This window comes from Opisthocomus hoazin, chromosome 9 (genome assembly GCF_030867145.1).
Source record: "Opisthocomus hoazin isolate bOpiHoa1 chromosome 9, bOpiHoa1.hap1, whole genome shotgun sequence".
Taxonomy (NCBI): Eukaryota; Metazoa; Chordata; class Aves; order Opisthocomiformes; family Opisthocomidae; genus Opisthocomus; species Opisthocomus hoazin.
Window position 1 is genome coordinate 22,959,009 of NC_134422.1, and position 17,408 is coordinate 22,976,416.

The 17,408-nt window shown below is 38.3% G+C and overlaps 1 protein-coding gene across 1 annotated transcript in view; it reads left to right on the top strand.

Moving 5' to 3' along the window:
* The first annotated feature begins 994 nt into the window (after positions 1-994).
* LOC104329046 (uncharacterized) overlaps positions 995-17,408 on the top strand; it is a 37,990-nt gene continuing 21,576 nt past the window's right edge. Inside the window, exons 1-14 of the mRNA XM_075431059.1 lie at positions 995-1,154; positions 1,925-2,493; positions 4,842-4,862; positions 6,281-6,340; positions 7,228-7,281; positions 7,578-7,622; positions 8,425-8,451; positions 8,740-8,784; positions 10,568-10,612; positions 11,267-11,320; positions 12,235-12,303; positions 12,979-13,047; positions 14,965-15,033; positions 17,206-17,274. Coding sequence (XP_075287174.1) covers positions 995-1,154; positions 1,925-2,493; positions 4,842-4,862; positions 6,281-6,340; positions 7,228-7,281; positions 7,578-7,622; positions 8,425-8,451; positions 8,740-8,784; positions 10,568-10,612; positions 11,267-11,320; positions 12,235-12,303; positions 12,979-13,047; positions 14,965-15,033; positions 17,206-17,274 — 1,356 coding nt within the window. The remainder of the gene's footprint in view (positions 1,155-1,924; positions 2,494-4,841; positions 4,863-6,280; positions 6,341-7,227; positions 7,282-7,577; positions 7,623-8,424; positions 8,452-8,739; positions 8,785-10,567; positions 10,613-11,266; positions 11,321-12,234; positions 12,304-12,978; positions 13,048-14,964; positions 15,034-17,205; positions 17,275-17,408) is intronic.

Below are 17,408 nucleotides of genomic sequence, written 5' to 3' on the forward strand. Positions count from 1 at the left end.
ATCGTGCATCTCTGCAGAGCCTTTTGCTTAGGAGCATCAAGGTAAGGACCCGCTGTCCTTTCCGTCTGCGGGCACCAGAATTCCTGCCCTAAACTAACAGGAGCTGAGAAACCCTGCAGACATGGCTGTGTTAGGGACTTCTGTGAGATGCGCAGTCCTGGCAGGTTCATTCTTGCCATGGAGCTGCCCCTTTGCTACACACTGTGCCTACCTGGGGAGAGCTTGCAGGGGATGACAATGAAACCAAAGTGGGGCACAACTGATTTGTCAGTCCCTGAGCAGCCTGTGAGCCCCAGGGGTGCCTGTGAGCCCATGACAAACAGCTCTGGTCCCTGCAGAAGGAAAAAATCCTATCTATAGGTAGCTGTTGAGCCTGGGCTCAGCACTCTGGGCGCACATGTCCCCAGGGTTACACAGCAGGTACTTTCATGCCTGTACAGCACCCTCAGGCCATGCATGACTGTTCCTCTGTAGGACTGCTGAGGACAGGGGGGCTGCGATAGCAAGGAAAAGTATGCACAACCCTCAGTTCTTAAGTAAAGAGAACAGGGAAATACTCAGGTCTGCCTCTATACCTCCTTCTCTCCATGCCAGCTCTGGAAAAAACAGGTTTAAAAAAACCACCCCTGTGAATTACACTTGGGATTCACGCTACATTCACATGTGTACAGCCAAGGTTAAAGCTTCTGAGAAGTGCTGGTTGTACAAACACTACCAGGCAGTGAGAAAGAACTGAAATGTTAGTAAAATGTCTGTATCCAGTTTGTCATGTGCTAGAACTATATGCACTGCACTTGAAAATCATTCCAGTATATCTCTGTTTATTACGTATTTTGGATAAGATCTTGAAAAAAAAATGGGTTTAGGGGCTATATTTTAAAATACAGCCTGCTAAGCAACCTGTTGAAGCAAAATTGAACAATGTTTTATTGTCCTCGTACTGCTGTACTTCTATATTATTATTTGTGTTGTTTAGGAAACAGAAACCAAACAAATGCTGTTCTTCAGATTCTGGTGGCTTTTGTGGATACTTGAACACCATGAGTTTTTAGCAGAAAATCTCAGGGAAGAAAAAAGATACGGATTGAGAAGACCAAAACCTAAACACATTCTGTCAAATACAGTAGAAAAATGTCCCATCCCAAGTGATCAAGGTGAATATTGTAATTTTAAAACAGGTGTGGGGTTTTTTCCCCAATTTATTTATTTGGATTCTGGACTACATGGCTAACTTGCCCTCTAAGATATTGCTTATAATCAGCCTCATCCCGCATTTTCACATGCCTTATTTTCACACTTTTATCTTTTTATTTCTATCTTTTTCCTCCCCTTTTGTGAATTTCAGAAAATGAGATTACTTCCGGTCTTTTTTATTACATGGTTGATTGCCTGTTACTGTCACTACAAGAATAACAGCCCATATGACTGTATTTTGATAGAGCAATATCGTCAGTAGTTCAGAAAATACCTGCAGATTCTGGTTTTGGGAATTTTTGTGTCACTGGATGTGGGTGTCAGTACCAGGGATAAAATCTAGCCCTGTCAAGTCACATTCCAGTATCTTATTCAGTAAAACTCATTTTACTGTAGGTGACTTCTACCTTCCCAGTCCCCATCCTGGTAGGATATTCAGTGAAATTCCAGGCAAGAGCACAGAATGAATGTGTAAAACCACTACAACATTCCTCCTTTCGTACTACTTCACCTTCAGTTTCCTGTTCCTTGGGGCATCTGTTCTGGAGCAAATTCCTCAGCCTCTATCTGCTCTGTCTTCATGAGGGCCTCACACTTATGATCACAGATGTTTTCAAAAATTTCCGTAACTGCACTCCAACTTTTGAAGCCTAAAATACATGTAAGGGTAAGGGCAGAATGAGATTTAGTATGAAATCACTCCACTCACCTACCTACCTATTTATTCTAGATGAAGACTGCATTCTGGAAATTGCTTTTTTACTGGACAGCTCCGAAAGTGCTAAGGACTATAATTATGAACAGCAGAAAAAATTTGTACTAGAAACAGTAGACAGAATGAAAAGTCTGCAGCTTAGTTCTGGACGTACCCTTAGCTGGAGGATGGCCTTACTTCAATACAGCAGCACTGTTTTAATAGAGCAAACTTTCCGTGACTGGAAAGGTCCTGAAGCATTCAAATCCCACATTGCTCCCATCACCTACATAGGTCATGGCACCTACACAACTTATGCTATAACTAACCTCACACAACTCTACATGACTGAAGGGACTCCGGGTAGTGTGAAAGTAGCTGTGCTCTTCACCGATGGAGTGGACCATCCAAGAAACCCAGATATTTTTGCAGCTACAGCTGATGCTAAACACCAAGGAATTGTGTTTTTCACAATGGGAATGACCAGAGTGGCCAAGGAGGTTAGCAATGCTGCCAAGCTCCGGTTCCTGGCCAGCATCCCAGCATCCAGGTTCGTTTTCAACCTCCAGGAGAAAGAAACTGTGGAGAAGGTTCTCAAAGAAATGGTATGTATGAGAAAGGATTTGAAATAGTTATACAAACATCTGTAAAAAACCTGGTCTTATTTCCAATGTTTTGAAACACTTATGCTATTGAAGATACCTGTACTTTTTATATGTTAAAGCATCCTACTTTTATTAATAGGACCACTGTGCCAAAGTACAGGTTTTCTTTCTCTCCCCGCAATTCAGATCTTGCTAGCCAAAATATTTGAAGTTGGAAAGTGGACTAGACTTAAAGAGACCTGTTGTGAAGTGTCCTGGATTTGACTGGGATAATTTCCCTCCCAGTAGCTGCTGTGTTTCGGATTTAGCAGGAGAACAATGTTGGTAACACTGATGTTTTTAGTTGTTGCTATGAAATCAAGGACTTTTTTCAGTTTCTCATGTTCAGCTAATGCAGGAGCTGGGAGGCAGCACAGCCAGACAGAGAGCCAAGCTGGCCAATGGAAATATTCCATACCATGGAAGTCATGCTCAATTTATAAAGGGGGGTTGGCCATGGGGCAGGAAACTCTTCTCTTTTACGTGAATTCAAATCCTCTCTTGGCTAGGAGTTCAAACTTTTCTGGGAGTTCAGTCTTTGTCGGGAATTTCGTGAAATCCGTGAAATCCTCGATTTCCGGGTTCCGCAGTCCTTGCTTGGGGACTGGCTGTGAATCAGTCATCAATTGGTGAGAAAAACTGTATTGTATGCAGTTTGTTTTGCATATTCATTATTATCATTATTACTATCAGTAGTAGTAGTATCTCCTTTGTTATCCTATTAAACTGTCTTTATGTCAATCCACGAGTTTTACCTTTTGTCCATTTCTTCTCCCCATCCTGCTGGGGGGGAAGGGGAGGGGTGAACAAGCAGCTGGCTAGTGCTTACTTGCCAGCTGCTGGGTTAAACCATGACATGAAGTCATTTTTATCTCTGTTTTTCCTCCTAATAAAGGTATTTTAAACCTCCTTCCTTAAAAAAATTTTAACATCCTAATGCTTTCTTCTGTAGCAAGTAGAAATGTGACATTGCCCTTTGCACCAAAAAAGATGCAGCTCTTGCAGAAGTGAAAATAAATTTGTACACCTTAATGGAGATATGTCAATTTAGATAAAATCTGATCTTGGCCAAAGACATCTTTAAATTTCCATGGAAAACCTATCACATAGTCAAGAGGACATATGTAAATTGAGCTTGAAGCTTTGCTTGAGTGCCTCTTTTCTGCATACGAACTTAATTTATAAAGAACTTTCCCTGCCAAGTATGGATAATAGAGCCATCCTCTAGTCTATAAATCTGGTGACACAAGCTGTGGATGAAGTACTGATTTGAGCATGCACAGAGATATAAAATAGAAATATGAATAAAAACCAGGAGACTTCTGCAGTGAAACTGACACCTAAGTGACCTCACACAGGCCTAGAGCATGTATGCAAGCTGGTCTTCCTGTCTGTCTGTCCTTTAATTTGACAGCCTGCCACTCTGCATTGGTTTCCCTGCATATCAACCCTTCCCATCTTCTCTGGTATTACCATTGCTTTGTATATCATCACAACCACCACCTCTCAAGTGACTAAACACACTTTATTTTACCTGTTCCAAACAGGCAGCTATCTTCAGGTGCCTTCTTTTGAGAACATAGCTGCTGTCTGGTTTAAATAATGGCTTTAGCATAATTATATATGCATATATGTGAATTTTAGAGATGTGTATTGCATTGCTCCTCATCAACACATTTATGTTCTCTTAAGAGACTACGTTCCTTGTGGAAAGTGGGAGGAATGCATTGTATGTGGGTGTTTCAGCTGTAGAGATCTAAAACATAACAGAGCTAACTCGATGATGATAACTTCAATGTGATCACTTCCAAAGTCAAATATTTTCTAAGATGTTCTTACTGTTCTCATTTTGTGTGTGCCTAACAGTATGCACAGAAGAGCTTCGGATTTTTCTCAAGTGTGGAGTATGTATCATTCACTCCAAATGGAGGGCTGCTGCTATTCAGCACTTTGGAAACAGTGTAGTTTCCGGGTGCATTGTTCCCATTTACCTAGCTAACTATGTTGGTTTAGGTCTGTTTACCATTGTAATTTCAGCAAATTATGGCTGGACGAGGACAGCTGGTGATTTGTGCAGTCAACAATCTATGCTAGGAATCAAAATTATATAAATTATTTTTTAGAAGGGAGATGTTGCTAGAATGCTTCTCAGAAATTAGAGCTTAATTAATGTTAGTTAATATGTTAATTGCATAATTTAGTTAACTAGCTGCTGAAACAATTTATTTTAACATCTTTCAGTGTCCTTCCTGTAGAGCTGGATTATGACTTTAAATTTCTAATGTTGTTTCAAATATCTGTCTTTACAGAAAGATCTGTCTGAGGAAGAGGTAAGTTTGTTTGTTTGTATTTTTCCAGTACAGAACTACTGCTTAAAATATAGACATTTACAATTATATGGAAACATAATTCAACAAAACTGATAGCTCAGAGAGTTCATTAAATATTGAGTCTAATGGGATTGCCTTCAAGTAAAACATACTTTTGTATTTGCAGGACAGAGCTTTAATTTGCTATCCTAATGTCATTTACTTTCCCTCCTTATTTTCAAAGTTGAAAAAGAACAATGTGTGAGTATTCAGGTTAGCAAGAATTTGCTGATACGTCTTGGCACGTCATCCAACAGACTACATGGATAAGAAAACATGACACAGAGCTAAATGTGGTGCAGCTCTAGCCCTTAATGGTCTTCCTATATAAGAGTTTAAAAAAGCAAAGGAACTGTAACAAAGCTCCACCATAGCACTTTTCCAGTTTGTCCACACTGTGTCACCCTCACTGCAGGTATTGGTAGGTCTGGCTGACATTTTTGGGGGAATAAAGTTAGCTTTCCTTTTAGAGATGTTAGTCCTGCTTAAGGTACAGTTATCTCAGGCAAAGACGGTGCTGATGAGCAGCTCAAGGAAACTGCTAATTATTAAAACTTGAAGCATTTTGGTTTTCATTTCCACTGGCATGTTGATGTTTCTCTGTCAAAATAAATCTTGAAATAGTGAAACATTCAATGTTATCCTTGGAAAAAATATGGTTACTAAATGGGATATTCAGATAAGAATGATATTTAAACCCTTCACTTCTAGACATCTCCAAGCTCAGTGGAGGTTTAATAAATAATAAACCAAAAAACATCATTCCTTATTCCTCCTCCAAAAATAACCCCAGTATCTGTCATGATTCTGTATTGTGTAATGGTTTTAAAGTTTCAAAAAGATCCTAAAAATCACATAACTACATACCATAATGATGTCTGACTGGGACACGTGATGGTAGAGATGACAGAAAAAGAAGAAAGATTAGAAACTATTACAATTAATTGCATTAACTAGATAAAAGTATACACCCATAACATGTTTTGTTTATAGATCAAGCTAGATCTAAACTATGATTTATCCTACATACAGTGCAGTAAAGTGGAAAAAGGATGTAAGATGTTTTCACACCCCATTATTCATAGTCACAGCATACCAATAAACCAACCTTGTGAAGAGTTTGGAGGTAAAGCCGTTATCAAGATGATCGAAATTTCAGGAGTAGGAATTATACGTATTCTTGGACGGAGTGTAGGAGGCCACATTCCTGGTGACTGGTAAATAGATAGTTAAAAGCTTTCTGCAACACATGTAAATATAACTGGCTTTAGTCATTACTGATGTACTCAGGCTAGCCATACAGTAACTTAAAAGCAATGTTTGTGTGTTTTCTATTTCTCCTGTTAAAATGTGCTGATTTGGACTATTTTCATTCAAAGTGTCCCCAGGCTGCCACATGTAACTGTGAGAAGGGGGAAAGAGGCCTTCCTGGCCCTGCTGTAAGTAGCTGTCATTTCTCAAATAACTGATATACAATATAAATCAAGATTTATTTCATTGTTGGAATTTTTTTAGGAAATTATTTGAACTAAAATCCTGAGACAACAAACATTTCAGGGTTCACTACACAGTCCTCCATAGTTACACTGCATGTAAATGTCACACCAGGAGGAAATACATAGAGAGACCTGAGCATGTCGTGAGACACTCCCCCTGAAAAAAGAACAGTGTGATGTGGTGAGGCTCTCCCTTTAGCCACAGCAGTTTAAAAGGCAGGAAGGAGCAACATTCCTGTGTGGAACAATAAATTCACCTGTTACAGTCAGAGAACCAGACCAGGTGGATCTAACTAGCCCCAAATCAAACAAACATATCCAAAAAGCGCTCTGAAAGCAAGAGAGAGCAAGAGGCTGAAGCACTAGGAACAACTGAGACAAGAGACTTGTAAAGAGGATAAAACAGACTGGACTTCTTTCAGAATTGTCCTACAATGAGAACCCCTAAGCAAATCTAGAAGATTGCTTCATACAAGGTTTGGTGATCTAAACTGCAGGGTTTATGTTTCAAAAAGAACTCTCAGAGTTGAATGGTCTGATGTTATATCCCTAACATTGAACTAAAGCACCATAGTAACTTATAGCCCTTGCTCAAGGTGGAGGGACAGTGTCAGAGTTTGACAAAAAAGAGAAAAAGGGGAAAAATGGTGGCCAACTGAGTCAGTCCTGCTGCTCCCAGAAATTCAGTTTCAAGGTTATGGTAAATGCAGAGATTTTTAAAAACAAATCTATAGGAAACAAATACCCTAAATATAAAAAAAAAATAGGGCATATATTGTAAAATAAAATTATTTTACTAACATATAAGAATTTTATTTTGTTGTTTTCAGGGTAAAAAGGGTCATGCTGGGGATGATGGAGCTCCAGGCCTGAAAGGAGCAAAGGTAATGTGATTTTCATATTTAGGAGAAAGCTATGGTACTTCATTAATATGGAAAGACTAATAGTGCCCGTGTATTTTCCACCTGTGAATTTCTTAAACTTCATCTACCCCCTTTTGCTGCAGTAAAGACTAAGATTCTTTACAAATCTATATCTTATACCTAATGTATAAAATCATCAGAGTGTAAAAAGAGGGAGCTGGCATGCTTCCTGTATTGCATTGATATACCTACTCAGATAATCAGGACAACACTGTCTTCTCCTGATTTCACTGATCTTGATGTTGGATTATTCATAGGGGGAGCCAGGTCTTAATGGAACCCCAGGACGAGATGGAATAGAGGTAAAAAAATATTTTTTTCCCTTGTTCTCCAATGGCAGTGTTACTTCAAGGCAAAACACCACAATTTTAATTTTTTTTTAATTACAGTGGCAAATTTCAATTCTGGTTTACCGTCTAATGATTCATTAACACTAGAAGAACTGAAAACATTGTCATTGCTTAAAGAAAGAGAATCATTCCTTCTTAGAAGAGTGATCTAGAAAATACTCTCTAATAATATATAGTCTCTCCTAAAAAGTGTGAAAAGCTCTGATATGATAATCTAAGGTTAAGTTTCATCTAAGTTTAAATTTTTCATTTGGCAAATAAAGGATCCAATGTGTAACAGCAATGAGAAAGCTGAGTGAAATAAATATAGGAAGCAACTGTAGGACCATCCTTTTAGTGCTTAACTCTGAATTCATCCACATATTAATCATGCTACTTTATATTTTCTTACTGATTCAGTACATCTTTTTTAATTAGTGACTTTTTTCTTGCTTTCTTATTTTAGCATGGTTTTCACTAAGACAGAAATATGAACTCTAGTTGATCTGCTTTTACAACACCAAAATCCCAGTACAAAATGACACTTATGTAAAATTTGTTCACACATACAACAGCATCTGTCATGACCAGTAGGTGTAGTATTTAAAGTCATATTGCCATGTTTATCAGAGATCACCTTTTCTACCTAATTGTTCATTATAAACTGAAATGCTGTTTTTTCTAGAGAGAGTAGAATGTTAATAGTGCCAATACTCACATTCTTACATTTGGGTTATATATCCTCACAACCTGCTTCGCTTTTTTATTTTCCCAGGGGAAATCTGGATATAAAGGAGAGAAGGTAATACTTTTAGTCAAAACTTCTGCTTACATATAGATATTTGATGATATTAGTATTTATTATGTATAGTGCCATATTTCTTATAAATACTAGTAATGAACAATAACATCATCTTACAAGTTCCTGCATGAGCTCTAATAGATGTGTCCCTTCCACAATGAACTTAGAGCACAACTGCTATAATATGTCATGAAAATAATAACATTTAGGTTTTCAACTAAAGCACTCAAAAAATAAGGATGATATGCTCAATATACCTCATAAATATTTATTCCTGTTCCTTTCCAGGGTGAAAGAGGTGAATGTGGAATCCCAGGTATAAAAGGAGACAGAGTAAGTTGCTACAAAGTTGTTATGCTTTCAGGAAACACAGCTGAAATACAGAGAAGCTACAATTCCCTGAATAACAACCATGGTGATAGATTTAGGGCAAATATTAATTCTAAGGCTGAGGGAAATTAACAATTGACAATTTTAAACAATGAAGTGAGCAAGGATACCATTTTCAGTAACTTTCTCAGCTCCTTCTGTATTTTCATGTGATTCCTCTTAAGGCCCAAGCCTAAGCCTGTTTATAACAATAGCAGAGGCAGAAGGCTTGATGTAGTAAGCAAAGGGAATGAGAAGTGAAAATTAAATCAAGGTTTCTAACACTGTTCTTAAAGATTTGGTGTATAATTGCTGTGAATATTTTAAATCATCGAATCATAGAATCATAAAGGTTGGAAAAGACCTCTAAGATCATCGAGTCCAACCATCCACCCAACACCAACATGTCTGCTAAACCATATCCTGAAGTGCCACATCTACACATTTTTTTAACACCTCCAGGGATGGTGACTCCACCACTTCCCTGGGCAGCCTGTTCCAATGCCTGACCACTCTTTCTGTGAAGAAATTTTTCCTAATATCTAATCTAAACCTCCCCTGACGCAACTTGAGTCCATTGCCTCTCGTCCTATCACTAGTTCCTTGGGAGAAGAGACCAACACCTGCCTGACTATAACCTCCTTTCAGGTAGTTGTAGAGAGCCATAAGGTCTCCCCTCAGCCTCCTCTTCTCCAGACTGAACAACCCCAGTTCCTTCAGCCGCTCCTCATAACACTTGTTCTCTAGACCCTTAACCAGCCTCGTTGCCCTTCTTTGGACACACTCCAGCAACTCAGTGTCCTTCTTGTAGTGAGGGGCTCAAAACTGAACACAGTACTCGAGGTGCGGCCTCACCAGTGCTGAGTACAGGGGACGATCACTTCCCTACTGCTGCTGGCCACACTATTCCTGATCCAAGCCAGGATGCTGTTGGCCTTCTTGGCCACCTGGGCACACTGCTGGCTCACGTTCAGCCAGCTGTCAACCAACACTCTCAGGTCCTTTTCTGCTGGGCAGCTTTCCAGCCACTCCTCCCCAAGCCTGTAGTGTTGCATGGGGTTGTTTTGACCCAAGTGCAGGACCTGGCACTTGGCCTTGTTGAAACTCATACAGTTGGCCTCGGCCCATTGATCCAGCCTGTCCAGATCCCTCTGCAGAGCCTTCCTACCCTCGAGCAGGTCGACACTCCCGCCCAGCTTGGTGTCATCTGCAAACTTACTGAGGGAGCACTCAATCCCCTCATCCAGATCATTGATAAAGATGTTAAACAAGACCGGACCCAAAACTGAGCCCTGGGGAACACCACTTACGACCGGCCGTCAGCTGGATTTAACTCCATTCACCACCACTCTCTGCGCTCGGCCATTCAGCCAGTTCTTTATCCAGCAAAGCGTACACCCATCCAAACCATGGGCAGCTAGTTTCTCCAGGAGGATGCTGTGGGGAACAGGACTGCTGATAGATGATGGAGAGTGGCTTGGCCAGCTCCTCCACCAGTTCCCTCAGCAAATTAAACAAACAGAGTTTAATCCTGGGTTAATTCTGTTGATTTGTACTCTGTATTCTGATTACCACAGTCCATTTAAAAATATTTATTCAATACTTGCTAGCTGCTGAGCTTCTCTTTATTTTTTTTATTTTAATGTAAAGATATCTAAATAAGATACCTTAGTCAAAATTACCTTAAAGTGGTTTTGACCAAATCTAAATACACATAAATGTATCCCTTTTTTCACTTGCCTTTCAGGGTCCTGAAGGTCCAGCAGGCCCCAGAGGAACAAGAGGGCTACAGGTAAAAAAAAAAAAAAAAAAAAAAAAAGAAGAGAAAGAAACTTTATAAAAACAACAACACCTCATTCCCTGGGATTCAAAGCTCTGTAATAATATCATACGACAACCTTCATGGAATCTTTGAGTCACTGCATTCAAGGCATCCAAAATCTATCTTCCTAAGCAGCAAAATCAACAAGAATTTGGAGGAGCAGTCTAGACAAATAAATCATCCTTATAATTCATTCAGTCTCAAAGACCACAACAAGTACAGTTCCATAAAAACTAAAATCACTCATTTCCCATTCAGTGTCTTAACTATTTCATTATCTCATAGAAGTACATGGAAAAACTTTAGTCTCTTCATCCCAATACTCTTGGACTGAGGGCCAAGAAGCTTAGCCTGTTGTAGATTTTTCAGTCAATCTGGACTATAGATTACCTTTAATTGTATTCAGATAAAGGGAGAGCCAAATTCTCTCCCCCAATTACCACACCCAGCTCCAACTGAGTTGAGTAGCTGAATCTGTACATGCATCAGAAAGCAAAGCTTCAGTTCTGAAATGTTTGTAACTCATATTTTCATACAGACTACAACAAATTAGAGATTGTTTTTCAAACTGCCAATGTTTGGAAAGCTTGAAAAATCTCACTAAAAACACTCTTGTTTTAATAGGGTCTACAAGGACAATCTGGAGATCAAGGGCCCGAAGGCCTGCAAGGATCAAAGGCAAGAACTGCATTATTTCTTCTCTTTCTTAATGTCAAAAGGTATTAATACAGCCTCACAACAATAATGTTTAACCTTATACACCATACTCTTTTTGTAGGGGATGCAGTTTAATGTGACATTGATAGCAAATCTTGTACTCTTTGTATTCCACAATGTGCCTAAGAAAGGTATTCATTTGCTCTCTGTATTGGATTCAGGTCCAAATCACACACCAGTCTTTCTTCATAAACAGTTAAAATATGGCGTCATCACAGAATATTACTTAGCAGCAGTGTAGCATTGCATTTGTTCAGTTTTCAATTTAAAACTATTTTTTTCCCCTAAGTGCCAAACAGGAACTCTGCTTGGGATCTTAAACAAACTCTTCTCTTGAAACTGTACATTCTCAAGAAGAATTCTATATCTCAGAATTAGTAGTCCCACTGTTTACTGATGCTCAGCAGAAGATATCTGAACATCACAAGGACAAGTGCAATTCAGGACACAGTCTTGCAATGGGTCCTCTGAAGGTGGGCCACAGAAATCACCCAGTGCTTCACTGCCAGATCCAGTCCCCTCTGTAAACATAAAATATTTTTTGTTTGTTTGTTTGAAAAATGTAGTGTTTACATTTATGAAAACCTTAAGATTTGCTGGGTTTACTTCTGACTTACTCCACTGTAAATTCCAGGTATACCAATGGTGGTGACTTGACATCTTTATCCTAATAGTTTAATGGAAGATGCAAATATGACTGGGTATAATAGACAATTAGGGGAACTGTTTTAACTTCATTAAAGGAAATAAATGAAATTCAGGATATACAAAAAATTAACTTCAAAATGTGTACTTTTTCAACAAACTAAATTAAACGGATTTCCCTAAACACAAATTTATAAGCAAAATTGTTTCTTTTTTCATTCTTTGAAAAGGGTGAAAGAGGTCTTCCTGGGCCTCCTGGCTTGCCTGGAGAGACTGGAATAGGACTGCCAGGCCCAAAGGTACAAGCAACTCTTCTCTATTACGTGTATTGTAGGATAAAAACAAATACTGAGACAGCTGAGATAATACACGTGCTGGTACATGAGAAAATTCAAGCACCCAAATGCTGTTTTTATGGTACTAGAAAGCTATTTTGTATGTTGATCAAAACTGTTTGGAAAAAAATAAAAGGAAATTTTTAGTATGTACTTTTAAGGACTTTTTTACAGTAGTTCTTACACTTGAGTTAACTCAATCAAAGCAGTGTATGGCTGAGTAAAATGCATACATAGTCTTAAACAAAAATTATCCTGTGAAACACAGAATTGTTGTTTTGGATGACTGGCATAAAGAAAACAGAAACACAATGTTAGAAATACTGACTTTTATAAAAGAACAATAACTGATACATAGTGTATGAGGAATATGACGAGAATAATTAACCGTTTAGATTCAACACTGTCTTCTTTCAAATGCAGAATTGAGGCTGTCCCGTTATACTGTGAAACTGCACCAGTTCAGTGTCTGTTGGGCCTTGCATACTGTATGACTCTGAGGACACTCAGACTTTCTCTGCCATTCCTGTATTCTCCTACATCAAGTATTTCAAGCACAGAATGTCTGAGGAGTTGTTGTATGCTGCACACATATAAATACCTAAATCAGGCATTTTCAAAATACGTCTTTGTTTGAAGGGTGACACTGGGTTGACAGGAAGACCGGGCCCTGTTGGCCCACCTGGAGTTGGTGAGCCAGGACTTCCGGTAAGTCTATTCTTAATTTGGTTAGAGGGAAGTAGGACAGAAAGGAAAAATTCTCAGTGCTTCCCTGTGAAAAGAGATATACATGTGTTAAACGATACCATCTCTTTTCTTTCTTCCACTAGTTCTCACTCTCAGACATACTATGTTGTCTGGCTTTCATCTCCCTCAATAAACTTGAAAAGTTTCCAGTTCTTTAATGTTTCTAATTATCTTAGTCTCCAAAATAGCTATGAAAAAATAACACCTTATGCAAAACCACATAAATATTTAAATAAATCTGTCTACTGAGAGATTCAAATGCACATGTGGTAACTTCAAAGTTGACTGCTTTTCAGTATCATTAGAACATTAACATTAGTATGGCTTTGAGGGAGAGACTCCATTTCAATTATTGCAACATTAGAAACAGTCATACTTAAACAACTTCCACAAAGACATTCAGATTGCATAAGTGGTCACAGATAATAATTTGACCAGTATTACCTTTACTGGAGATAACAGAGAGAGAAATATAAAAAACCATTTGACTTTCATAATTTATAGTAGGTTTGGCTCTGAAGACTTTTCCTTCTTTTCTTTCCCTTCCTCCTCCTGGCAGTTGTAAACTCAACCTCTTTGTGGTAACTCAGAAAATCAGTACGCCAATGTTATGGTCACTTTTTTTCAAAGTGCAGACAGCAGCTTTTACTGAGCTATTTACAATACAGCAGACTCAAATTCATTTGTCATCACCTGGATGAAAGATCCCTAGTGCAACCATGAGGAAAATTTTATCCAGTTTTTTTCACAAGCAGCTTTTCCTCATTGACAGGTAAGATTTGTAACAATCATTTCAAAAGAGGTGCTCCCATGAAAGACAGAAAGATGGTTTGGTAACTGAACTGACTGGTCTCAAACCTACTTGAAAATACACAACTGGAGAGGAGTGAGTTCTTGCTGAAGAACCCAAAGAAAGGAGCATTACTAATAAGGCCAGTGGTGACAGTCAAAGCAGGGCAGTGATGCTTCCTCAGTCTCTTCAATAACAGCATAGAGAAAAGAGCCACTTTGTGGGGGAAGAGATGCCTGTAACGCGCATCTTTGTTAGCCACAACAGCTGTACAGGTATAACAAGAGCTTCTGATTAAAAATATATATACTAAAGGTTTTTTTTTAAATTTACTTTAAAGGGTATTTGCTTCAAAAGTGTTTTCTTTTTATGGTTGAATGCAGTGTAATTATCTTTATCCAAGTACTAGGCATAATTCTAAAGCTCAACGCAGAAGAAGCAGAAGCATATTTAGACTATGCAGAGTCAAATCTACCAGCATTCTTTGATGTGTGTGTAATCTCTAGGAATAAATCAGAGGAAAAAAGAAACAGATGCAGGAAAACACTGTGAAGGAGGCTCACTACCTACAGGTTTTGGACTTCCATTTAATGAAAGGTTTTAGTCCTCTTACTTGCCCCTGTGCTCCTATCAGATCTGTTTTCAAAAAGAGAAGGGCATGCTATTATTCTGTTCACCAATTACAATCAAATCTCTCCACAGCTAGATCTTCTTCAGTACTACTCTGCATGGTCTTTAATCTGGTTCTCCCTGTCTCTCATTATTATACCGATACATTAATAAGGATTAGTAACGATTTGTAAACCAAAGTTTAAGGAAGATTTCAAAAGTATAAGGAATAGGAATTTCAGCTACTTAACCTGTGATTCGTAAATAAGCAGAAAAGTAAAACTGTTTGCCTTGTTATTGCTGCAGGCCAGAATGCTCATTATTTATTCACTGTGAATATCATATTACTGTATTACTCTTATCAGGTTGTAACTACACCAACATTTAAAGACGTGCTTAAAACCAATGACACAGAACATGCTGCTGTTGATTTGAGTGATTAATACATATTCTAGGCCATTTTAAACTTATGTTAACAGGGGCCTCAAGGACCACAAGGTGTTCAAGGAGAAAGAGGTTTACCAGGAGATGGGCTTCCAGGAGCAAAGGTACAGCAATCTAAGGGTTTTAAGACCAGAGCAGCACCATTAAATGGGTGCATGCCAAAACAAGTCCATAGCAGACAAGGGTATCTGAGAAAGTAGCTTGTAAATTAATATTAAAATTTTGCATCAATTAACCCAATATATTTTCATAGAATTCAGTTGGTCCAAACATGACTTCTAGGCACAGCTAAACTTTGGGGCCCAAAAAGACAATATTTAATTCACCTGATGCTTGATTTGTGGGATCTATGCCTGAAAAGAATTCCAGCTATAATTTTAAAACAGCCTTGAGCATCTGACTTTAAATAAAATATTATAAAAGTGATTCCTAGATGAAAAATTTATCTTTTTGTTTTTGCTTTTTTCTAAATCCTTACATATAGAGATCTTTGCTGTCACTAAAGACAGGCTTCTAAGCTTCTTAAATACCTCAGCCACTGGCTTATGCATTTTAGCAGAAGTTTGAATTCAGTTTGTGGGAAAAGGAAGCTGCTCTCACCAATTTTCAGATACCGTGGAAAGTAACGACAGTAGTAGTTGCACCTACGTGGATGGACTCACTAGACCCACTGCTAGCTCCTTTTGCTGCCTGCTGAAAACCAACTCCCAGGCTGCTGTTACTTTGACAGTGTTACAATAACAAAGTGACACAGCTTGTACATGAGCTAAATAAATAACTAAATGGTTCACTCATTTTTATGCATGCACCAAGGCAATTTTGGTTGGGAAAACAATACAAAATTGTTTCACGGATGCAGGCCTCAACTGTCCCTTTACTAAAAATCTTAGGATTTTTGCTTAGCACAATACTGTAGTCAGGTAGGTTTAAATTTGACTGCTGCTAGCAACACAATCTCTTCAAACATCCAATATATATTTTATGATGAGTTATATAAATTATCTAACCTCATTGTTGATGCCTTGTATTTGTTTAGCAGATATCACGCATGAAAACAAACCAAAAAAACATTTGAAGAAAATGCATTTAGAAATCACTCCATTGCCACTGAAATACCAATTCATGTGGGAAGTAACACTACAACTAATAAGTAAAGCACAGCCACAATGCACAGTGGAAAAAAGTACAGAAGAATGCATATTCTAACCAAAACTAATCAGCAGTTGAGATAGGGAGAATAAAATAATCAAAGTGGAATACTGCCAGCATTATTGGAACTCCTGATTCTACAAAAAATGTACTTCTTTTTACTGTCAAATCTCACCTGGAGCCAAGCATGTATCAACAGAGTCCATAGGTATCTCTAATCCTATTTACGGCTGCCAAGTGCATCAGCTCTCTGGTTTTAAACACATTTTACACAGGTGATTTGTTAATCTAAAGCAAATTTTACAGTTGCTTTCTTCAGAACGTTTTTACTGGAAGCTCCCAGTTCAGTAAAAGGGAAAATAAAGGCAGGTGTTCTAAAGCATCAGGAGTAAAGAAAGTTATTTTAAACAGAAATACACATAATGTATTTCTAGTCAAAGTTAAAATTATGGAATTGGTTACTAGGCAGAGAAAAGACCTGTCTGGGGTATAACTGTATTGCCTTAGGTGATTCTGTGACAATTTACACAAGCTAATGATCTGTCTCTACATGTTTTATTAACAAAAGCAGAAGAAAGCACAATATTTGTATCCTTATTAGTAACTTGCATTTTCCCCAAGACCACTGTCTTGTAAATAAAAATTTAAAAAGACAATGACATTTACAAATAGACTTCTACAACAATACAGTTTGGCCTGGTCTTTATTCTGGCAAAATTCTTAGTGAAAGCCAGATCCTCATTGCCACACTTTAATGAGATTAACCCATGAGACAAATAAACAGAATTCAGCTTTCAGTTAATCTCAGAAGTCAGTCCTGCTGACATTTAAATCAGTTGTAATTTTGCCATTGATTTGAGGGGAAGCAGGACAGGACCTTAAGCAATCGAGATGGGCAGAAAGATAAAGAGAAGCTTGTTCAGCTCTTTTGTCAGCAATTTCAAACTGCAGAGCAAGCTCATTTGAAAAGACGACCTCTTTGCTATCCTGGAAAACAGATCCAGGAGCTACTGTCTGGTTCTTATCGTTTTGGTTTTCATGATGACAGAGCAAACAGCGTCTCTAGTTACTTCAGAGAGAACAGCTGTGTTTTTCTACAGTTAACAACATACTATTTTTTGATGTAGGGAGACCGTGGTTTTGACGGACCAAAAGGCCCTCGTGGACTTCCAGGCATCAGCATAAAAGGTGAAAAGGTGAGCGGTAAATACACCAGGGGATTAACAAAGTGCCAATAAATCTACATAATACAGGGAATACAGGATTGATACTCGCTACAAAAGGTGTAATGAAGCAAGGAACCCTCAATAGGTCCTGGACAATAAGGTAC